The 25,165-nt window shown below is 39.9% G+C and overlaps 1 protein-coding gene across 4 annotated transcripts in view; it reads right to left on the bottom strand.

Annotated features, from left to right (window-relative positions):
• The window catches only part of ldb1b (LIM-domain binding 1b), a 31,875-nt gene that overhangs the window by 2,338 nt on the left and 4,372 nt on the right, over nucleotides 1–25,165 (bottom strand). Inside the window, exons 1-10 of one of the 4 annotated variants that reach the window (XM_008410145.2) lie at nucleotides 17,683–17,760; nucleotides 8,487–8,589; nucleotides 7,531–7,575; nucleotides 7,271–7,346; nucleotides 7,067–7,169; nucleotides 3,968–4,140; nucleotides 3,763–3,885; nucleotides 3,599–3,682; nucleotides 859–982; nucleotides 632–780 (exon numbers count right to left, since the gene is read on the bottom strand). In XM_008410145.2, coding sequence (XP_008408367.1) covers nucleotides 632–780; nucleotides 859–982; nucleotides 3,599–3,682; nucleotides 3,763–3,885; nucleotides 3,968–4,140; nucleotides 7,067–7,169; nucleotides 7,271–7,346; nucleotides 7,531–7,575; nucleotides 8,487–8,589; nucleotides 17,683–17,716 — 1,014 coding nt within the window. In that variant the 5' untranslated portion in view covers nucleotides 17,717–17,760. Of the gene's footprint in view, nucleotides 1–631; nucleotides 983–3,598; nucleotides 3,683–3,762; nucleotides 3,886–3,967; nucleotides 4,141–7,066; nucleotides 7,170–7,270; nucleotides 7,347–7,530; nucleotides 7,576–8,486; nucleotides 8,590–10,958; nucleotides 11,369–17,682; nucleotides 17,764–25,165 lie in introns of those variants that run through there. The other 3 variants (XM_008410131.2, XM_008410154.2, XM_008410139.2) reach the window with 3 other exon arrangements.

The following is a 25,165-nucleotide window of genomic DNA, read 5'->3' as shown; positions in this document are numbered from 1 at the left end:
GCTAGAAAAAAATATCTTAAAAAATCTTCTCACCAAGTTTCCTGACCGTTGGCAAAAATAAATAATTTGGGTAAATCTAAGTAAGTTTGGTCTGATTCAACTTCGGACAGAGAGAAAAAAATTTTATTGTCTTTTCAGTATCTATCTTGTTTCAACTATAGATAATGTTTAGACCTTTAATCAAACGTTAGATTGCACTTTATTCCTAAACTGTGCAGTTTGAATATTAATCACTTTCTAAACCTTGGGAACGGCTAGCTAAAATTCAAGCATTTTCAAGGATTTCAAGCACCGTCACCGTCTTAGGCTTTGCGTCCTAATAATACGTTTTTAGAGCTGAATGGGTTTAATACAGACCCATTCAGCATATAGATTTACAGACGCATATAGATTTTACCGTCCGAGACGTCAGACCTCACAGAGTGATGAGAACATTGTGATGATGGGGAAAATAACAAGAAGAGAGTAGAGGAAATAGGGCTTAAGTGCAAATCAATATCACCATTGCTGTATTCCACAATGATATTGTGCAGGCCTTGTCTGTTTTTTTCCCCCCCTCTCTCTAAATGAGTAAGTTTTTAAAAACCTGTAGTAACCAAGCGCCGACACTAGATGGCAACAATGTACTAACCGGAACTTGGCTGGACAGAGGGAAGCCGCTGCCGGGGCTCTTCTTTTTGTTGTTGTTGTTGTTGTTGGCCCCACCTCCGCCGCTGATGGTGCTGCCGCCTGACATCTTACGCTTCCGCCTCTTGTTGGGGGCCTGTCTCGACGGCTCGGCTGTCGAGACAGAGAGAGAGAGACGGTTACGCAGACGTCGGGCTGATTTTATGAATCTGCACGGTCCGTCCAGCTTACCAGGCGGCGCCACCATCCTCTGCCATTTCTGGAAGAGGCAGGTCTTGAGGCAGTCTCTGGGGCTGAGACTGTATGTCTTGTGTCTGGACATCAGCTCCTGCATGGGCTCCAGAATAACACACAGCTGCAGGGGGGAACAGAAAGCAACAGGTTGGCCAAGGGTGATGCAATGTTTAATACAAACAGACATGTTTCTTATTGAAACAGAGAGTTTAAACTTATTATTATTGAGCTGCAGAATAAATTAATCAAATTCATATTTTTAAACAATCCAATTTTTCAATAAGACTCCTGCAATGAAACTGCACCGTACAAAGAGAAACTCTGAAAATGCTTTAAATATTATCGTCAAAAACAATTATACAAAATCTGTGTGTCTGAATAAACAATTTACCTACAAAACAATTCCATGAGTTTGCTTCTTACCAGCTAAATTAGGCATTTCCTCTACGCCACGTATTCAGTTTAAACAACGACTTGATTCCCATTTGATTAGGGAAAAGATTATAAAGTGAAAGAATGAAAAACATGTTAACATGAAGCCCTCCTTATGCATTAAAAATAACTATATTCAGAAAATATCACATTTATAAGATTGAACCAATTAACAGAAGAAAGAGGTGATTTCATTCATTATTAAACATTCAAAATATAAGTTTAAAGGGTTTAAGATTTCCATGCCACAAATTATATGATTTGTATTTAAGTGTATTATTTATGATTTTGTCCGATGTATTTATTCTGTATGTTATTCATTAAGATACTGACATGATCTTTACATTTTAATAGGCTAAAAAAACATGGAAGCGGGAAGCATTAGCATATCATTAAATCCAACATGAAGCCCAGATTCTAGTCTGAAGGATTCATCAAACATTGATCTAAAGGAAAATGTAGCAGGAAGCTAAAGGAACTCATCATGTTGCTGCTTTAGTTGAAAGGTTCAGAACAAACTAAAGATATTGCTATAGCTAAAGTAATCTGACTTAAGACTAGTAGCAGCTTCAATATGCTCAAAAGTTTCTGCCAGGATTCTTCCTACATCAATGTCAAGCAGCACATCTTATTCAACTTTGCAGACCTCTAAAGGCCATTTTCCTCATCAAACTTCTCCTGCCACCATGTGTAGCACTTCAACTTTAATACCAATTCAGAACAGTTTTTTTTTTAGCTATTTAACTCTTTTGCTCTATATGTAGCTTTCCTGGTACACATAAGAGCTGTATTAATTTATTATCCACTAATGTTTTCATTATTTATATAAAAGCCAAAATGCAACTCTGCCATTTAGTTGCATACTGATGAGTCTTTGGTAATGGAAAACTACCTATTTATTTTGAAGGAAGTAATTCCATAATAGCTTTAAGGATTTTTCCATGATCCACAGCTTTATTTAATGCGCAGTGGTAATATTTTTTAAAACAACAATCCAGCTGAATGTCTGTATTTCTGCCGCTGCAGCCTCTCCTCACTGACAGCAGGACTCACACACAGACGCAGTAACCCGACTTCACACACAGACTGAGCTTCTGTTCTTTAACAAAAAGCTGCAAGGTAAGCGTCAAGACAGCCTCACAAAGAAGCACCCAGCAGGAGTTCATCAGAACAACGTACACCTTCAGAAAACTACACTTAAAAACTTCCTGCTTCGCTCTGTGTGCTGCGGCTCTCTGAAACTGCTGAAACTTATAAACTCAGAATCACGTGCTGGTGAAGACGAAACTGTTGATCGTAAACCAAAAAAACTAAACTGAGCTTTACATCATCATTAAACCAGTAAGAACATCCCAACAGGAACAGGTTTGCTCTAGAAATCTGTCATTTCAAATCGAGAACGTAACAAAGATGCTCATTCTGAAGACACCAACAATCAACAGCCTGGAACGATTAATTGGACTAATGATTATTGAAATTATTGTTAACTAATTTAGTAACTGATGAATCATTTGAGCATACAGACTCAAAAAAGACCAACTGATGAAAGAACTTTCTGTAATTAAGCCAAAACTGTACAAATTTTTTTTTTACACATTTTGGTTTTTAAGGGGAAAAAATGTCTCAAATTTTAGCTTCGCCCAGCTCAAATTATTTTTTTCCCGTTCAATAATCAGTTGATCCAAAAAATAAACAGATTATCCCAATACTGTACTGATGCTAAATCAAGCAGAAATGGCTGACTTTGTCTTGCTAGAAGTATTATTTTAGTTGCAGATAAATGCTTTGCTACAAATGTCATTGCATTTATGCAATAAAATATTTTTCTAATTTAAAAAACAAGTTACTTGTTAATTTGCATATTTAAATGCATTTCTAATATTGTAAAAAAAAAAGAAAAGAAAAAAAAGCCTTAAATGAAAAATCTCCAATTTTTATCAGATTAATCGTCACAATAGTTGGTAGATAACTGAAATAAGCCCTACAATCAACACACAACACTGATTATTAAAAGAGCAAACTGTATAATGTATAATTTGGAATAAAAGAACGGCTGTATTTTGTTTTTTATAAGAGGACACACCAAAGCAAATGGAGGCAAACACAAATACTTTGTTATCTTGCTACTTTGTGCTTTCTGGGGGAGAGCTGTTCCCAATTATTGAAGCTCTTTATTTTATAGAGTGCATCCAGAAAACACAGGATTTTGCAGCATTAACCTGCTGATATTTTCATCTATAAAAGTCAGCTTCGTGGTGTGAATTGAACGGAAAACAAACAAAAACAGTGCTCTGGCTCCCCTTACCCGGAGGTAGTTGAGGGTGGAGTTTGACAGGCCACATCTTGTTATGTTTTTGGACAGCTGGTCAAGCATCTGTGGGTCTTGGGCCTGGAACGAGATTAAAAAAAAAAACGACTTTAAACTACGCCCATTGTACGTATCCATGTATAACCCAGTCCCTCACTTACGTGCATGGCCAGTATACTGCGGGGGATGAGTTCACGGTGCTGTCTGATGCTGAAGTGCCATGTCTTTATCCGCATCATGTCGTCAAACATGAACTCCAGGTACAAGCGGCCCTCTACACACACCTGCAGAGGTTCAGAGGACGGATTCAGCCTGCGAGGCCGTGAAGGAGGAAGTCTCTCTCATGACAAAACGTTACCGACGTACCTGTGTGAACATGGGCTTTCCGTTTTGAGTGACCATAGTGCACTGATCACAGTCAAGGGAAACAAAATTATTGTGGAAGGATTCCTTGGGATGTTTCAGCACATAGTAGAGCTCTGTGGCCCCGCCCTCAAATATACTACGGAAGTACCTTGGAATTAACGTCCGACCAATCGCTGGAGAGAGAAAACAAAACAAACAAACAAACAAAAAGAAACAGATGTGAAAAACATTCTTGGCTCATCTGTTGACCAGACAACAGCAAAAACTAATATTTGCAGGTCCAATTTGAGGCGCTGGTCTAAATGATGCTGTTATGCAACAGTTTGTTTAACGCTCTAATGCAATTAATTGACAAAGAGCAGAAAAGGCTCCTATGGCGTCTCCTCAAATAGACTGTATTAAACAAACAGAGCTGTAACAAACTGGAAAGTTCACACAAAAAATAAATGAATAAAAATAAATATCGGCCACTGGGGAATTATTCTAGAATGGCAGAAATTTAGTCCACAAACACAATAAAAAAAAAAAATTGGTGAAATTTAAGTCAAGTTTGTTTGTGTCAATATGGGAACAACAGGGCAGATCAAAGTACCTTACACCATAAAAACATCAAACAGTCAATTGTTAAGCAATAAACATTTTGTCAAATGCCATAATCAAAATCACCAAGCAAATATACATCAAATACATGATCAATGTTCCAGAATCAAAGCAACTCTGAACCGGTTTTTAACCTCGATTTAAATGGACTCGGTTTCAGCAGATTTGTAGTTTTCTGGAAGTTTGTTCCAGATTAGTGGAGAATAGATTATACAGTAATGAGGTCTTTCCAAAAAAAAAAAAAAAGAAAAAAAAAGATACAAATTAAAACTTCGCAAAATGAAAAAATGTTCGATAAAACTAAAAACTCCTCTTTCTTAAGTCTTTTTTTTCCTCTATATTGAACTACACACTACACACAGGCGACACGCCATGAGAATGACCAAAAAGATATATATATATATTACATATATATAGACCAAGAAAATATAAAAGCCTCCAAAAAGGTTAGAAAATTTGACAACTTTTGTTTGTTTTATTGAGATACTGCATAGCTTATTGTTGAACAGCTGAAGTTATAAAATTTCAGGACGTATTGCAAGATGACCAGAAATAAATCTGCGGCTCGTCGCGAGTACTTTGAACTCATTTAACAAAAAGTCTAGACACTCTTTTTGCTTTATTTTTACAGCAACATAAAAGGCGTCACACTTTGGAGATGAAAGGCAGTGCAGTGCTCACTCGGGCTAAAAACGATAAATCAGAAAACTGCAAGAAAAGAAATTAACCGAGTGGTGCTTTTTCAGAATTTCATAGAGATGCAGTTGATCCTGAGTCAAGGTAATGCGTTTCTCCTTAGTTGGTTCAATTGTTGTTGAATGGGTTATTTGCTTTGAAGAAGTTGAAAGGAAGGAAAACTGGGTTTAATAGGAGGATTTCAAGAAACTATTGATGACAAACACCATTAGAAAGGTTGTGCCATTTCTGACTGGAATCGTATCATCACTACCAACCACTGTGCCTCTAAAGAAAGACAGACACTCAAAACTCGGGATATGTTTAAGTATAGAAAATGAATTTCACACACAGCATTTCATTTTTGTTTGTTTTTGCTGTTTAAGTCTCATTTAAAACAGACTCCTTTCTAACACTAGACAGGGGGAACGAAGTAAATCAGGTAAGATCGTAGATCTCGAGGCGGTGCGTTATTTGCCATAGCAACTCAAAAAGGCAACATTCGCAGACATGCTGGTCAGTAACACGCTGCAGATAAATCTCTGCTCCAACACAACTGCTTGAAATGCTTGCATTATCTCTTCAGCGTGCAGGAGGCTGACCCACGAGGAGAGGAATTTAACGCCGCGCTGTTAAGATGTTCCAAAGAACCAGTGGCTGGTTTGGTGTGTTTGGCCTCTGAAGCCGGACTCGCACTGTGCGATTTATGGCCTTTATCCATAAAAAAAAAAGTTGCTGTGAAAGAACCACCAGAAAATATTTGAAATTTGTAACCAGTGACCTCTGGTTAGTCGGTCCAACAGAGCTGAAAGCAACTGAGCATCCAGATCTATCAAGGTTTTAAAACTACTGAATTGACGCTGCTGGTCAGCCGGACAAAAAAACGCCACTACATTTTTTTACCCTCAAGAAACAGTAATTTGGTTGTTTGGAAAAAGAAAATGGAATTAAACACAGAAAGCAATGGTGTGGAAACTAAGTACCACACACCTCCTATCAGAGTATCCGTTTTACCAGAAGACCACAAAAATCAAAGAAAAAGCATTCAGGTCTGCGTTTTCCTAGCAAATTTCCGGTAAACTTCATAGCGTAGCTAGCGAGTTACATGCGTTACAGCCAAATGCTGGCGATTTGGTCAAATCAAATCACCAGCCTCCCAGATGTAATCGTTTCTCAAATAGCAAAGAGTCCAGATCTCTTTGTTCTGAACAAAGCGCAGAAGAAGGGGCTGTTTTTTGTTTTTAATCATGCTAGTGTTTTCTTAATTTTATAGAGGTGGTTGATTCTAGATCATGTGAACTAGTAGTCCCATTTTTATTCTAACAATTTTTTTTGTATACATATACTGGTATCGCAATATTCACGTTGTCATACTGTCAGAATCGCATAGCGGCTCACGCCTAATAACAGACAGAGGTCAAATATCAAGAAAAAAAATGTACAAATCTCAAAGAAATGTACATTGTGAATGCTACTGTGACAAACATCTTATTGTCTTTGCTCTGGACATTTCCCAGAACACCTCCTCCTGTAATAAGACGTACGTCAACAACGGTGGTTGCATTCTCTGCTGAGCTCTATGTCTGCTGTTATTAGTAGACTTGCAACTCTGTATTTTACACTCCACATTGTAGCAGAACAGAGGTTAATGCTCTCACGCAGTGTGACATGTACCATGATGATCTATAATTGCATAGATCATCATGAATATATAATTGAATCTGTAGTCATTGTGGATAACTAAAGGTTGTCGCTGAAAAATGTTAAGGGTCAACAATAGGGGCTCATTAGCAGACTAAAACTCAAGTAATGCTCGTTACTCACTGTAACGCTTGGGACCGTCTTCCAGACAGAAAGTAATGGTCAACATGGCATCATCTTCAAAGAATTCTGTAGTAAAAGCATCCCACCACAGGTTGTCGCACTCCTAGTGGATAATTTGAAGAAAAACACAGCACACGAGAATTACCACAACTGTTTTTGTGTCCATTTCCAGGCATGCGTTTGTGCATCCAGTTGGACACAAACCTCTGTCCAGTTCTGTAGCCGCTTGTTGAGCTCAAATATTCTGTAGTCTGTTTGGTTACCATATGGTGTGTGCCTCCTGAGTTACAGCACAAAAACACAAGATGAATAAGAAAGAAGGGATGAGAATACAGCACTTGTACGTTCAAGCGTTTCTCGGACTAAATCTTAATTTAAAGGGGAGGAGTTGACAGCTGCTGTAAAGCACATTAACACACCACATTAAGACTAGCTGAAGGGAAAAGGAAACAGTGTTGCCTTACCCTATTCCTGGCTCCATGTATGAGGGCGGATACATCGGAGTGGGACTGGAAAACAAGAAGATTGTTTCATTAAACTTTAGCTTCTTCTACATGCTTGTTCATCTTCACCAGAAAGTATACGAGCAGAATTCAAAGAAAATATAATGAACAGCACTTCTCAATTATCTTAACCTGTGTTTTATTAAAAAAGAAACATGAAGCAGAAAATGGGTTTCGACACGATACATCCACAATATTAAAGAAACGTTTTTCTTCATCCGGCAGAAAAACTGCTTTTACTTCAGGTTCATAGTCATTTCATTTTTCACCAAATGGAAGAAAAATAGCTGTTCTTTTATTACTATTTACATTAAATATCTTCTATACTCAGTTTCTACAGTTTTATAGCATCTATAACAACAACTGATATAAATGTCCCAAACAAATTAAAGTTTAGAAGCTTTTTTTCTGTCATTACAATGTGGATCATTTTTGATGGGTCATCATAAACACAACAAACGGCACAAATACTTTGAACGCTTCCTTTTTAAATAAAGAAACGCCAGATATAATGTTCCACAGTCCAATAAATTTAGACTACTTTCTGAACACCATTTAATTTGCAGTTTGACTTAAGTTGTTGCTCCAGGTGTTGAGTGATCAGCCCACCAGCTAAATGACTAGAGCTGCACCAAGACTTCAGCTCTAGGTGTATAAAACAATTATACACCTGACCCACCTTTCTTTATCATTCTATATAAATATTAACACAAACCAGACATTTACACAAAAATGGTGATGATGAGAAAGGTCACAAAATTTCTAAACCAGAAACTACAGATTAATGTACATCAGACAAATACGAGTGCTACATGATTAAATCCCTGTTGTACTCTCTTTATAAATACAATACGGTTCACAAAGCTACAAACACCAGCACTAGATGTTTAAAACGCACAAAAGGGCAGGAAACTCACCCCACGTCTCTGTCCAGCATGGTGCCGGGGTGGAAAGGGGGGAAAGTGCTACCGTTGGGGGGCTCCTTGGGGGAGTACAGCTTGAATGACTTGGAGGAACAGCCTGGATGACATGGAGACACACAAGAGAGGAAAAACATAAATATCTGTGACAATAAAAAGGGAACTAGACAGACTACGGCAGAGAATACGTGGAACAGTAACGCCCAAAGCTCGGAGACAAAAGATAAATTGTTCCACAAGTCTTTGGTGCAACAATGTCTTCAGTACAAGTTGATTAATGGGGCTCATCTGGGGGAGCAACACATGTGGACGTCAGCCCGACGTGTCCGTTTTAGTGACTCAAAGACGGCGAAGGAGCATCCTCCTTCCTCGCACATTAACCAATCCTCCGCCTCGCCACCATCTAATCTCCATGAAAACACCTCTAAATATAAAAATACCAGCAGACCACATGTCCTCGACACGAACACTCATAAAACAGACCGATGTCTCTCCCAGACACAAACAGTTCCCATCCTTTTTTTTCTTTTACAATAACTGCCCAGCTCCGTCATAAAGACCATCCAGGCATAGCGGCGTAGGTGTCATGACCCCACCGTCACCATGGTGAGGCCCCTCCTCCTTAATGTCCCCCTGTCCTGTTACTATTGAACAGACATACATCAATCAATTGAAATCCAAAATGGCCAACTTTCCCCTCAATCAGTTCTGACCAGGATTTTTTTTTTTTGGTATTCATAAAAACCAAGAACTCAACCAACAGGTGATGCACTTTTGAATCTACTTTAACAGCCCAGCTTGTATTTTTTCATCATGTTATAGAGTTGGAAGAAAAATGAAAACCTAATAAAAAAAGAAAAGGATTTTTTAATCACTACACAAACCTTATGGAAATAACCAACTACTGGTAGCAATACTCGGTTTAAATGTACATCTACAATACAAATAACTGAATAAATACCCCTTGAGAAAGGGGGGGAAAAAAACTGGCAGATTTTTCTGGCATCTGATCTGCTAAACACCAATCACATCCGATTATAGGAAATCTGACCGACTGATACTTTTTCTACAGCTGCACCAATGTAATTGTAAAAAAAAAAAAAAAAAAAAGATACTAATGTGAAATTCAAGTACATACAACAAATTAAACAAAAACAAAAAAACACTTCTTTCCTAGTTTACGTTAGCAGTAAAACTCTCAAGAGTTGTTTAAAAGGAGGTGTATCAGTTTTCCATTAAACTATTCATTCAGGTTTGTCACTTAAAGATAAAAATCCCATGAATCTAAAGAAGGAGTAATGACAGTCAAGTATGCCCGCTATGTGTGTTGTAGACTGCAGACAGCCTGTGGGAAAAGTTAGAAACCTAAAGGTAAACAAATAGGCCTTTTAAAACAGGTTTCCCCATCTTCAGCTGGGAAGAAAAGCAATAAAACACTCACTCATCTGAAGCTGTCTGCTCTTTAAGGAACAACAAGCAGTTTGGATTGCAACACCACGCTATAGGCTGGATGCACCGCCAGATAAAGAAATAAATAAATAATCAATGGTTATGTGTCCATTAGTTGTTGAAAGCTCCATTAGCTCCTCTCCTCTCCTGTTAGCGGTTAATGACAGTCAGTCACAATCGCATCAGCTGGACTCCACTTCCTCCACTGGGAATCATGCTCCTCTCTCTTTTACAAGCAAACAACACATTACATACGGTTTATGTACACATACTGTACATGTCCATGTGTTTTACATAAACTATGTAGTCAGACTTCAACCTAAACCCTATCCCGAAAGAGGCGTTGAAGCCTTAAACAGTTCGAATTTAATAGCATTGATCTCCTGTCACCAGAATAACTACAATCACTCACTTTTTATTTTTCTTGGATTGGTTTCGTCACAGACCGCCACTGTGGTTTCTATTAGCGCTATTTAGGAGAAACCAAGCAAACTACCCAAGTCATACACTTTTATATTTCTTTTTGTTACACTTTATGCATCTGTAATGCATGTTTCAACTTCACGCTGCTGAAATATTTCACTGTAAAGTTACAAGAATTGGTTACAAAGGCAATTATAAAGGCAGCCATCGCATTATGTTAGCACGTAGCCACCAGCTAAGCTACGCTACAAGACCTACATGCAAGAAAACTGGGAATGTCTGCGGTAAAACATGAAACCTATATATTTTCTACCAAATGTAAGGTTCGCTTAAACACCCAGGTATAGAAGAGAAATAACCCTGACACCTTTCACAACTACAACACTGCTTCGCAGGCCTTTGACGGGCAGGCTAGTTTAGCCGTTAGCAGATAGCCTTTTGGCTAACGCCTTGACGTTATATTCCTTCTCTACGGCAAATCTCCTATTAAATAGCGATACATTTCCAACGCGAGTGCTCGTTAATCATATTTAATTGCATTAGGAGTCGCGTTTCACAATAGAAAAACTGTCTTTCGGTGGAAAAGTGACCTTTTACCTGCGAAGAAGTCCAATCAGAAAATTGATGTTTACAGATCCGTGATGATAGACCGTGTGTACGCTCCGTGCGTAAAAACGGATAGGCCCGCAGGACGCAACGTACCCACACAACAATACGTCCTTTCCCAACAGGATCAATAAAAAAAAAATCTCCTCAAAACGAGAGACAACAGCGGAATAAGGCCGAAATTGCGGGAGTCGGTAGTTTTATGTTTTGTCCCGCATGAGGCCTTGTCCGTGGACTGGAGCCTGCTGTGGGTTTACATACGGACCCCGATGAGCCCTTTGTTCACGGGAGGACATGAACAATAGCTGTAGGCCCTCCTCCTTTCCGTCTGCAATGCATTTGCTCCTCTCTTCTCTGCCCAGCACAGTCAGCCACCCTCTCCCCCCGTTTTTTTTCCTTCCTCTTCTTCTTCTTCTTCTTCTCCTCCTTGTCCACCACCACCACCACCTCCCCCTTTAATGCACAACTGCACATAAAGGTTGTCTGGTAAGCATTTTTCCCCTTCCTCCTCCCTGCATCCCATCTCTTCCTCCTAACTGACACAGATGAGAATTGGCCTAATGCAGCTGACTGGAAATTTGCGTGGAAACAAAGATCATGTTGACTGCAAAGTGGTTTTCATGTTTGCCTAATTAGTGCACATCAGCATGCTCCTAACAGCCGAACTGGGACAGCTGGAGAGCCCTGGCCGTACACAGTGGGCTCATTCAGTGTGATGCAAGCACTGCTGATGCAGCAACACGATCACTCTGAAGAAGATTAAGATCTTCTAAACTTTCACGGAAGGTATGAGACCGAAGCGGTTTGAATTAATTGCGTTTTAAAGTTTGTACACTGAACTGTTTCCAAGGTGGACAAGCCAGATCCATCAACAGGGTAAGTTTTCTCTCTGCAAGTTTCTGCTCAGACTGCAGACACACACACACACACACACACACACACACACACACACACACACACACACACACACACACACACACACACACACACACACACACACAAAGATGCTAAGCCAAAAGGAGAATCCCACAGGCTTCTAAATCGGCTTAAATCGCCTCAATTTATAATCAGATATTCAGATCACAGCCAGCGAGATCCCACCCATATGGCCAAGGTTGAAATATAAAAAGAACAAGTAGGGTCAGACTATAGCCAACAATTTTCGACATTTTTGTGCCCCCTAATCTTTACAGATTCAATGCATTGGATCAATGCATGTTGGATACATTTCTGTATCCAACAGGTTTGTAAAAGGACCTATAGAAGAAAACACGCAGCGTATTGGAAGACCTTCCGTTCGTTCATGCATTGTCTTCTGCTCACCTAGATCCATTCACAAGAGTGAGATTCCAGCAGGAAAGCCTGGACATCCCTCTCCTCAGCAACACTCTCCATCTCATTCTGGGTAATCCCTCTGCTTTTCCTGGTATAAAGTCCCTACAGTGAGCTCTGGGGCTGCCCTGGGGTCTGCTTCATGTTGGTGCACCAAGAAAACTTCCAGGTGGCATCCTGATCAGATATCTGGACTACTTCTACTCATTTCTTTGGATGCGCAAGAAGAGGCGCACAGAGTAACACCGTCAGCCACATATCCCAGTTTTGCCACCAGACAGAAAGAGCTTAAGGCTAGATGCTGAAATCACCTTCATATTTACAAGCATATGCATGGTTGAAGAGAGAGAGGGTGTAATAGTTGTGAAATGTTCTGTACACTTTAAAAAAAAAAGTAACAGATATGTGGCCAATGTATGTATTTAGTATTTTATATAGTAGGAGTACACTTCTGCTGTCTGCTACCAGTTGTTGAATACAGGATGATCTGTGAATGGTATAGAAATGAAAGGTAGATCTCTTAAGGCTGGGCCCTGCCACGCCACAGAGTTAACTCGTCCCTGCTGCTTCTCAGTCTTTCGGTCATGAACCATTTTAGGACTGGTAACTCAACAGCTTTGCCCTTTGCCTTAGCTCTCTCTTCACCGCTACAGAACAGAGAGCTGCAGTGTTACAACAGACGAGGTCTCGGTCCATCTATCCATTCCCAATTTCATCATGTGTCGCTCGTGAACAAATCGGCAAGATACTTGAGGCAGGATGAAGCAGCCCATAATTTATAAAGAACCACGGACTCCGATTTAGAGGAACTGACTCTCATTCCAGCCTCTGCTCTGTTAGCTAAGACACCTATACATTAAAAACTGAAGGACACATGGCCTGAGGAAGCCATCAGAACCAAAACATCTGCAATAAGCAAAGATGAGAACCTCAAGTTTGCAAACCAGACACTTTCCATGACTACAGCTTAAGATCCTGCCAGTGGATGCTCCAAACAGGACCAGTGATGAAGGGAAGCCACATAGAAAACAAGCTCAACTTTGTGCCGACACAGGTACTGCTTTGGTTACACTGTTAGCAGATAGCCTTTAAATATAATTTTTCAAAAAAGTAATTTTAATTTTTTTTTTTTTCTTTTTTACACAGATGGCTTTTTTCTGAAGGAGAACGCTGAATAATTTATTTTGTTTTGGGTCTATTTTTCCTGTCGGTGTGATCTACACTAGCCTGGTAAAAACCAGCCCCTTATTCTACTCTTCACTTTGTTCAGAGGGTCTGGACACTTGTCTGGTGATCAATGATTTTTTTTTGCTGGAGGTGTGGAGTCTGTTGAAGTTTTAAATTTTACCCGATTGCTAATATTAGTAAGTGACACATGTAAAACGTAATGAAAGCTGCTATGAAACCTGAGCTGTAAACAGCCATCTGTCACTGTCATCTGTCAAAGTTAATTCAATATTTAGAAACATGGTCAACAAGGACTGAATGGCTTTGTTCACTACTTCCTCCGTTGCCATTGCAAAAACTACAGGCAGAATTCAATTCTAAAGAAAATCAACGTTATTGTTCACAACTTCACCTTCTGTTCGCTGATCGGCCCGCTTGAAATTCTACCAGGGAAATCCAAGTCAATGGGAGAAAATTCAGACAGAGCAGTGAAGGCAGATGAAAATCAAGTGAATTTGCATAAAAAGGCAATAGCCAGGTTAGGTCCACACTGCTTCAAAAATGTTTAGCTCCAGCTTAAGATATTTAGTTTAATTTACCTTAGAAGTTGGGAGTTAGATCTAGGAATAACACCAACCATGTTCCTGATGAAACTCTGTAAACAAATGGGAATTTGCTAATTGTCGTATGAGCCTTTGGCCCCTTCATCTGCACTATTATAGGTTGTATAGCTTTAAGACTGACAAATACAAGCTACTAGTGGTATAAATAAACAGCCTTTTAATGCAGCTGTTTGTATGGGATTTTAAAGCTGGAGTTGGTGAGAGATTTCTGGCTTAAGGGAACTTTCCTCTTAGATTTTCTGAAGTAGAACTTAAAAGAAATGTTTGAATTCTTTGATTCCTTTGTAAAATGTCTTTCATCATTAAGATGTTTCAATATGCAGGATAAATAATCAAACATTTCTCTCTGCATTTATTTTCTATCGAAAAACGTGTAAGTCGTCCTTATACCACGACACATCCTCCACCATGTTTTATACACTGCTCACTATTTTATACACATTAACAATAATTAGAATCAGACTCGTGTTCTTCAGCCCATATGACAGGGTTGCTAAAGGTTTTACATCTAATTGTTGCATAATTAGGTCACTGTCCTCCTGAGACTCTTTCTGATGAGGTTCTGACAAATAATTGATGCATCAGTTTCCAGGTCAGGTGTCACATTTTTTCAGCAGCTTTTTTCCTTTCTGACTTCCATAGACGTAACATAACGTAACGCAACGTAACATAATACAGACCTTAGCAGAGCTTTTGGGCAACAGCTGCTCGAGAATCATCAAAACTACAATTAACGTAATTAATGTCTGTCTTCTGTTCCATCTTTGACATTCTTTGTGAATGCAAACAAAAAACAGAAAAAAAGACAGATTTTTGTTAAAATAAAAACATAAAAAGTGCTGAAAAAAAATTGTAAAACTGACTCATCAGTTGCGCTTTCGTAACATTCTTGCATAAATTAATAGACGAGAGCCAGGTGGCTTAATAAAGAAAATACTTAGCTATGGAGACCGGACTAAAAATAAAACTTAAGCAAAAGACAACAACTTTAAAAGATTATATTATAAAAGATTATATAGAGCCATGGTTTAAAACAGAAAACTGATGATGATTCATTTCATGTTTTAAAAGATCTCATTGCTTTTACTGACCAAATAATTTTCCTCTTTTGGCTGAATACTGGAAGAAGCTGCTGGAATCAGATTTTTATTTTTTTTTATCCATTTACTAATTCAATTAAATTCAGTTTATTTATAAAGCGCCAGTTCACAGCACGTCGTCTCAAGGCTCTTTTGCAGTAATGAAAAAGAAAATTAATTCCAACCTGACATATTCCAAGCCAAGCACCTTTTCCAATTGATCCTATCTATCAAACAATTGTTATAACCAATTGTTATTCAAATTGGTTAAAAAGTTGTTCTTTTCTCTAAAGGAAACCCTGTAGGCTGCACTGAGTCATTGACTTGCAGCTATCACTTCTCGTGGACGAGCATGCTGCGTTGACTGTCGCTCACACCGGCGACAGTCAGCGCAAGCGTTAAATTTGCTGCAATCATTCATACTGAGCATGCAATTAAATCTCTGTGGAGAGCGTCTCTGTGTGGTCTGGCTTTTACCACTTGTGTTGTCCAACTGAATAAGCGTGGTTATAAATAATGCTGAACAATCACTTTCAGGCGATGACACATCTAGGATGACCACTGCTTTAATCGACTAATGCAGCAATGAGTTACAGTTGCGTAAATCTGGTTCTTAAAAAGAAAATAAAAAATGTGGTTCAAGAATGAACAAACAAAAAGGCATTTGTTCTGCTCACAGATGTTTTTATAGCTGCTGGTTTAACTCATTTTTATAATTTTGCTCTCCAGATTTCTCTTTTGTTCTGTTTTAGTTTCGTTTATTTTAAGGAGTCGTTAGCAAAGACGCTAACATTGCCTGTGGATAAATCACATTGAAACCTGTTTTGCAGCATACACAGTACATTTTCACTAGTCGAAGAAACGGAAAACAATTTATCCTCAACCCTTTGGAGACCAGATGACTTAGTTTTGATAAGGGAATTGTGCCAGACCCTCTTTATTTTGGATCTAGTTGTTTGTCAAATCTATGAGACCCCTTCTTTTAAAAAAAAAAAAGTTCCATTAAATTTTAGCATGTTTTATTTTTAATTAATAAAACAAAGTAATAAAATGTTTGCCTTTTAATCAACACAAACATTTGACATTTTTTGGTGCACAAGTACCTTCCTCATGAAGATCTTGACCCATGTGGCAAAAGTTTTGACACTAGCAGTATATGATTGTAATTTCTGTAATGAGGACATAAATATTTTCAGCGTCAAATAAACTAATGTTAGAGCACGCCTGCAAACAAGATGCTGGTGTTTTAACTTATCAATATAAAATTTTTGGTAAAAACTGATCCATGTGCATTTTTTATTAGAAAAAGGCAAAAGGCCCTAGTCTCTTGTTTTTTGTTTTTTTTTCCAGAATAGCAGGTGCAAATTAAAAATCAAACCATGTATTAAACATTTAAAAATAACATGTACAGGTGTGGATGTGTGTACATTTTATTTTGTGGCGCTAAAATAATTGTTCTGTTCCAGTAGAGACAAGCAAACCTTACCTAACCTTAAAAAAAACAGGTTATATTTGACCTGAGCACAGTATGCAATTCTACCTTTGCAGTCTCTCGTGTATGAAACGAATATATAATAAGTTTTGGTGTTACTCATTTACAGAGGATAATCTGCTCGAAGCCTCGTCTCTCACCCGACCAGCAGCAGAAGCTCCAACTGACTTTATGTTTGTTGCTTCTGACCAAAGTAAGCCTGTTTCATGAGCGCTTCACAGCTCACAAGCCTCCTGTCAGTCCGTTGGCAGCATCTTTGTGAGTCTAGCACCAGGGGAGCTGTAGTCAATAGTAGCTCGGAGTGTCTGTTGCGGGTGACTTATGTGGATTTGCCTATCTTACATTCACTGGCCCCTGTCACCATGGAAACTCGAGCAGTCCACACCGACACAACCGGAGAGCGGCTAAGAAACCCATGGAAATGGACACACAAGAGTTAATCCTGTGTGAGTCTGTGCGAGTGTGTGTGTGTCTCCAAAAGCGTCCCCATTGAAATGGTACATGACGGGGTTAATCCCCGCTGCGTGTGGATGTGTGTGGACGTGTGTGCAGCGGAGTGATGGAGAGGAGGTGGGGGTGGGAGGTGTGCCGGGATAAGGCTTGAAGGGCTTACGCACACCGTCTCTTTCGCTCTCAGGCATAGGGTCGGCCTTATCTTCAGCCAGCACCCCAAGCAGCGAGGCACGCGCACACACACACACACACACACACACACGCACACGCTGACGCCTAACCTTCATTTCACCAGCTACACTTCCAGCTGCACAGTCACACCTAAAGCCATAAATCCATGTCTGTGAAGTGATTAAAGCTGGCACAAGTTGGTGCTGAATAACCAGGAATAATCAAATAACCGTGCTGGAATGGGCTGAACTTTCTTTTTTTTTTCCTCTACTGCTCTAGTTGATAAGACAAACTAAAGTTAAATCCATCTGATGTTTTTCTGGTGTTTTTTGCTTACAAATCAGGAACGAGAAGGACTACGAGAATAAGGAAGGGAAAAAAAACAAACAAAACCTTACCTCCTTCGGACTCGAGCTGCTCTGACATCGCCATTTTGTCACCTACAAATGCACTTTCACAGCTATACCCAGATCTGACTCAGACGCTGGGTTTTCATGCCTCTCCCACTCTCTGATATCTCCCATGTCCAGACTGTCAGGCTCAGGGGCACATCAAGGGGGGGGCGGGGGGTGCCTACAGTGTCTATGTGTGCGTGTGCCACTGGGTGTTGATGCGTGCGCGCGTGCAGCCACGTGCACATGTGCAAATGTGTGCAGCATGCCACTTCCACTTGCTCGTCAACAGGAAACTGAGCGCCACATGCATCTGCCCAACTTCTGATAACAACCCTCCCCGTCGCCCTCCCCTCAGCTGGGATCCGAGGACAGCCTCGTGTCAGTTCTGACTGCAGGAGACCGTCCTGATTAATCTGATCCGAGCCCACTTCTGCTAACTGCTGTTTTTTCCGTTTCTTCCTCCCAGAGACAGAAATGGAAAAACGAGCTGCTGGTGGTCAAACAGGATGTTTCTCCCCTCAAGTTCCCAGATTATCCCGCTGCTCCGCATGAGAGATATCTTCTCTGGGTAATCTTCTTTCGCTGGTCGGCGGGTGTCAGAAGTTAAACATTCGGCGGCTTAAGTTCTTCACTTTTACTAAATAGGATGGAGAAACAAAAGCACTCATGTGGAATTCGTCGCTGACGAATAAACACTTTCAGGGTAAAAGCAATCAAACTGTGATCAGACTGTGAAACGTAATACTCACTCTGGGCTTGCAGATTTCTTAATTTAGCATAATATTAGAAACATTCTATCAAAATTCAAAGCAAATGAAATTGTTGTAGCAACATCTTGATGAGTTTTAGTACTTATTACTTCGCTCTCCATTTGATTTATTTTTACTAAATGAGGCAAAATAAATTCTGAATATTTCTGAGATTATAATTTTTTTTACCATTTACCATTGTAAACATGCAATAAAGAATTATTTTATGAATAGTCATACTAAGATTTTTTTCATAATAGTTAAATTAAGTAAAGAAACACAAAACAAACAAAACCTCAAGAGCGCTGACAGGAGAGGAAACAGGGAATGTTAGATGTCAGAAAATCATTGTCCAAAATAATTAAACGCTTAGCTTTTATCCAAGCGTTACAGGCTTCAGGTGTTCAAGGAAAGAGATTTCTTGGCTCATAACTCTAAGTTCAGAAACCATTGAGCAGAGGAAACAAAAATGTTGTTATCAAAAGCCACTTTTTGATCAACTGGTCCAGAATCAGTCTCGCAGTGTTTCAGCTCAGCTGACGGTAAAATCTCTTCAAGATTTGTTCTAAAACCAGGTCAGAACTTTGTCTGATTAGAAAGTTCTGTTGCAGAGCAACGTCTGCTGATCGGTTTCAATCGGTTTGCTGGTCTTCCTGCAAACCGATTGGAGCGTCAGATGGCGGATAAAGACATGTCCAACTTTCTCATCATCTACCTCTGTGGAAAGCCACACTGGGCCAATGAGTTCACCAACATCACCCCAAAGCACCCGAGGTTCTGGTTCAGTTCGCTGCATGGCTTGATGATTTCCTCACTATGAATCAGGAGCAGAGCTGAACATAAAGACAGAACGCTCTCAAAGAAAATAGAGGAGGAAAATCAAAACTCTGAACTTCACTCAAAAATTAGACAAAAGTAAGAAAGCGTTTGAAGCAAGCAATAAAAAAAAAACAAACAAAAAAAAAGTATCGCAACAGAAACTCAAAAAGGCGATTAGACCTCAGCTCACCACGGCACCGTCTGGGGAAGGAGTCGTCACGAGGCCACATTGTGGTTTGTAGGCAATGAGAAAATTTAAATGTATTAACATTTCAGTGACATCTTTCAAGCTCGAATCTGAGTCTGTGATGTAATTCTTTGAAAGTAATAATTCTTTGAGAATGTAGAAATGAACTTTGAGATGTTTTATGATACTTAAGATTTATAAAAAATACTGATATTTTGAAGGCTTTGGATGCCATTGGATGAAACGTTGCTGTGACTAAATCTAAAAGTTCAACAAGATCTTTTTCAAAGGTCATGGTGGGAATAGTCAAAGTCAGCAAAGGGTCAAATCTTTTGTGCTTGAATAAGTGGCTGAAATATATTATAGGCTCATGTACAGATATTTTTGCAGTGCTGTTGTTTCTGTGGTTTTGCTCCTGTTAATGTCTGGCTGCTCTGTTCCATTAGCGTTAATGCACTGAACCAATAAGTCGACTCTCTTTACTCCATAACGAGCCTGAGTGAGCTGTGTAATTATATTTATTCAAAAAACCCAAAGGAGAAAAAAGAATTTTTTTTATTTTTTTAAAAAACCAAACACATCAGGATGTAAAGAAAACTGGTCATTATTTTAGTCTGAGGTTCAGAATCGCTCTACAAACGTTGTTTATTCATGGATTTTTTTTTAATGTTAGTCTCATATATTAAAAAAGGTTTTTACATACTTTCAAATTTAAAACCTTTCCCAGCTTAAAATTCCAGATTTTTTTTTGTCGCATATATTCAAATTTATAACAATTTGAATATCTGTGAGTAAAACATTCACATAGTTCAGGTTTATAGTTTGGATGTTCTTGAAAACAACCAGCACAGTGAAGAGGCTGACAGTCATTTGACCAAGGTGGTAAAGAACCATTTTACTCAACATTTTGACAATTTTTCGATACAGAAATTTTAAATTGGTTTAGCCAACAACAGTTTAGTCTTCAACCAGGAATTAATCCAAACTTTTCAAGAGAGTGAACAACTATGTGTTGTTATCAAAGTTCAAACATGGGAGTTTAAAGTTCAGAGCTTCGAATTGAAAAACTTTTTCCATCTAATGTAAACTCTGTAAAGGGTTTTAAAATGTACTGCTCCAACAGCAATAGTGGTTACCGTAAGTCCCAATAGATGCCAATAAAATGCTAGAAGAATCTATTTAGATAAACCAATTATCCTTAGATGCATATTTTTGGACAGTGGAGAAACTTGGAGTAGGCCATTTTCCATCCTGCCCCACCAAGAAGATGTTGATGCCTTACTTATGCTTTCAGCACATTCCTGCAGGTATTAGTCACTACTCCTATATACACTGATTATTGCAAACTTGCCAATTTTGTTACAATAGAAGTAAAAAAAAAACAAACCCGGAGAAGTTTTTTAAATGACACACCATTTGTGTTATCTCTTGGAAGATTTCCATTTCACTTCCTGTTATAAACAAACATCTTAATTGAATGAAAATAAATTATAAACATAAATCTGCCAGGGGAGTGAACCACTTTGGGCTTATCTGTAGCAACATTATTGATCAACAAAAAAGTATTTTATTTCTTACAAAGGAAACAAAGACAAAGGGTCATCTTGAATAACTAAAGCTATGAAAAATTATTCATATTTTTTGTCAACTAAAGAAAATGTGTGGAAAAGTGGGATGTGTTTGATAACGTGTATTCAGATGGAAAACGGTACCTGTTGGGACAGTGTTCATACTGCATATTTTGTTTTTAAAATTATAAAGGCCGAAATTATTATTCTGATCAATTGTGATGATGAATGTATTATTGAAATAATAGTCAACTAATTTTGTAATCCATTAATCGAGTGAACAGACTCAAAAAATGGTGACTGGCTGTTTTATCTTCACCCGGTTCAAGCTCACTAAAGATATACTACAATGTTTTTGCATTTCAGGTCATGAAATAGTAATTTTATTATTTAAAAAATTAATTGAATTATTTGTTTATTTTAATGTATTTCTAATATTGTATTAAAATCTGTAGAATGTGCAGATTGTTTCTCCGAATAATCGTCAGAAAATTCGACAGAATAATCAACTATTAAAATAATTGTTAGTTGCAGCCATAAAAATGACAAATGCTGGGAGTGTGGATTTGTGCACGGCCTGATAAAGCAACTCAATTTAAACAGAAATAATAAAAAGAGGCTCAACATCTCTGACGGCACATCCTCAGGAGGAAAAACTCCAGCTGACCTCCAACCTCATGCTGTCCTTTGACAGCAGCGCCCTCTTGTGGCCGCAGAGAGTCGGCGTGTTGTTATTTTCATCCTGCCCCACAGTATTTTATTTCTCTCACTGGGTGAATTCCCTGTCCAGGGTTTTCTTTGGCAGGCGAACAGAGAGGCTCTGCAGCAGGGGGAACTTCAGCTTCGAGTGCGTCACATGTTACAACAGGCCGCACCACCAAGGGGAGGGCGGAGGGGTTAAATTAGAACAAGGGTCAGCTGTGAGGCGGCGTGGCATTAAAGTGTGTGTTTTTTGTTTTTTTTTTATCTCTGTGATAATGAATGCTAACAATAATAAAACAATAAAAAGTGCTGCAGGAAGCCGGCGATCAGGATTACTCCCCATCATCTCAGCCTCTTTCCTGTGTCGGTGTGCCAGATGTGAGCGCGGCGTCAGCTGACAGCTGTGTGAGTGGAGATGACAGTGCCCTGATGCTGCCTTCTCTGTTCTCTGGGAGCCATTTTGTCTGTCTCTGATCTCAGAGTCAGGTCTGCTCTCTCTCCCCCTCCACACATTACCCCCCCCCCCCCCNCCCCCCCCTCCAACCACCCTCACCCCCCTTCAGCCAATCACGTCAGCGCTCAGCCTTGCAGAAAACATAGAAACACAGTCTGATCTCTTCCTCACTCCCCGTCTCACCCACTCCTCCCGCGCTCCTACAGTGCTCATCTCCCACTTGTCTCTTCCGCTCGCTGCCTTTCTCTCCCTCCTCCGTCACCTTTCCTCCCCCTCTCCCCTCCCCTCCTCTTCCTCTCTTAATCCACATCTTTTCCTCGGTGTCTGCTCCCTCCTGCTCTCCTCCCCTCTGTCACACCCTCCTCCTCCTCCTCCTCTTCAGGCTCTCTTGTTGTGCAACCCGTTTTTAAACAGCTCAGCCTTTGTGCGTTTTTGTCTGTTGCCATTTCAGCCAGAGCTGCAGTCTTTACTCATTTTCCTCCAATCAGGGACACCATGTGACTCTCTGCATGAGAGGGCACACACGGCCTCTTCCCTCCTCCCCCCATGCAGCCAGCCAGTCAGTCCATCTAGCCAACATACGCTAGCAATCAGGGAAGTCAAAGGAGTAAGAAAGAGGGAGCGAGTGGAAGGAAAGATGGAGGTGGACGCACACTGCAGAGGACAAGGTGGGCCTTGCTGGAAAGGTCTGGGGGGCGGGGGTGGAGGGAGGAGGGTCCTAGAAGGTCAACCAAGAGTCAGATTGACCTCATATTGACAAAACATCTGCAGCAATGTGGACTTGACTGTACAATCACACTATTCACTGGAGTTATTCCCACACTCTCGCCTCTGTTTATATCACCCACATGTTGGGGCACATGCCTCGTGTGCATACACACACACACACATGCAGACACACACACACAAACCCCTCTGAGCCCACACAAGAAGGGGGAGGATCCTTCTGTGTCGAACACCACTCAGGAATGTAAACAAGAGGAGGAACAAGAGCGACTCAAGATGGGTTTTATCATTTTGTACGCATTGTTCCCTGTCATATCCTGTCCTTCAGCGGCGCCCCGTAAAAGCAGTTATGTCTATTAATTTTTTCCACATTTTGTCACATTAAGCCACAAACAACGGTGGATTTTATTGGGATTTTATGGGGTAGTAGACCTACACAACATAGAGTATAATTGTTAGAGATGCATGGTTTGACCCCATCTTCCAAATAAAGATCTGAAAAATGGGGTGCACTTTTGTATCTGGACCACTTTATTCTGACACCACTACATGGATTCCAGCGTAACTAGTACACTGCACAGTGTCAAACGATCCAAACCCTTTTAAGAACCCGTTCACACCCTCACCTGTGGTGGCTCTGCACCAGGAACTACTGAAACGACACGAAAACCTCTGAAGACGACATGAGTGCAACGTCTTCCTTCAGAAAATGTGAACAAAAATAGAGTCGCATCAGAATTTAGCTCTTGTAGCATTTCTCTTTTGTTGTTGGTTAAAATACCATGAGACATTCCTCCTGCTAGCGCTGGGTTAGCATGTTTGTTTTGGTTCTACTGACCCAGAATACCTTACGCTGTGATTCGCTTCCGGTTTTTGGAACGGTCTTCAGACTCTCTTTTGCATTCAAAACTGCGCCAGAGTTCACTGTTCTCGTTCGCATCAGAGTTAGATTGTGCATTTGATTAACGCGGACTAAACAGACTGTGAACAAACCCTTAAACTATGTGTTCTGTGAAGGCCTCGGAGGTTTGTTAGAAGACTTAATGAACAAACATCACCACAAAGACCAAGAAACACAGCAGACATTGTCATGGAGAAAGTTGCGGACAAGTTTAAAGTTGGGTTGGTTTAACTCTTTGTTAAGTGTTGTGTGACTGGTCAGAAGTTTGCGGACGTGATTTATGCAGAAATGCACTCGGACAGAAATTAATATTTTTCACTTCAACTAGTCTGCTTCCAATTTCTCCCCTATCTGATTCTGCAGGAGACACAAATAGTTCTTATCCAATGCAATGGGGCATTACGAACATTCGTGCAATTCTTCACAAAACGCCTACAAAGATTGTCAAGTGTCTAAAAATTCCTTAATGGGTATTGCCAAGTCATTGTCCTTGGAAGAGGCTGTTTGCAGGAAGGTGTGGCGCTCTGTCCTTGACCGTTTCCCTACATGCTTTAGGGGCGTGACGTATACTGAAACAGGAGGGGTGTCACACAGCTGAAGGTGTGTGAATACGAACATCGACTGCTTGGCTTTGCATGAAGTTTGGGAGAGCCTCAACGCTGCACACACAAAACATGGTGGTGGCAGCACTGTACTGTGGGGATGCTTTTCTTCAGGTGGAACAGTTGATGGATGAAGCTAATTTGAATGCGATCCAAGAAGAGAACCCAATCGAAGTCGAGACTGGTGTAAAGGTTCAACTTCCAGCAGGAAAACGACCCTAAACCTGCAGTCAGAGTTGTAATGGGACAGTTTAGATCGAAACATATTCATGCGTTGAAGTCAAAGACAGTCCAAGAAAAATGGGCAAAAACTTCAGTCTCTACATGTGCAAAGCAGGTAGAGACAAACCACAAAACACTTCAAGCTGAAAACTCAACAAGAAGTGGTCCTACAAAGTGCTGAATCAAACACATGGCACTCCTTTTAGAGTTTCATGTTACATGTGCATTTTCTTTCCCATACCAAATCTGAAGTGTGTTGCTCTACCACATCAGTCCCTATAAAATACTTTGAAGTTTGCAGTTGTAGAGTGACTGAATGTAGAAGCAGCTCCATAAATACTTTGATTTCTTTTTGGTGTCATAAAGGCAGAGAGGGAGCACTGACGTGGCTGTAAATGTGCAAATTAAACCAGCGCCTCCTTTGGGTCAAGCCGGGGGTTCATCTGGAGTTGACATGAATGAATGGAGATGATTGTTCCGTATTTGGAGGTCGTGTTTACATTGGTTTTCAGTTACCTCGGTGTGTGTGAGTGAGTTCAGGTGAGGGTTTATATAT

The sequence above is a fragment of the Poecilia reticulata genome, linkage group LG1 (assembly GCF_000633615.1).
Source record: "Poecilia reticulata strain Guanapo linkage group LG1, Guppy_female_1.0+MT, whole genome shotgun sequence".
NCBI lineage: Eukaryota > Metazoa > Chordata > Actinopteri > Cyprinodontiformes > Poeciliidae > Poecilia > Poecilia reticulata.
Note: the sequence above shows the minus strand (reverse complement) of the source record. Positions and strands in the feature narration are given on the sequence as shown.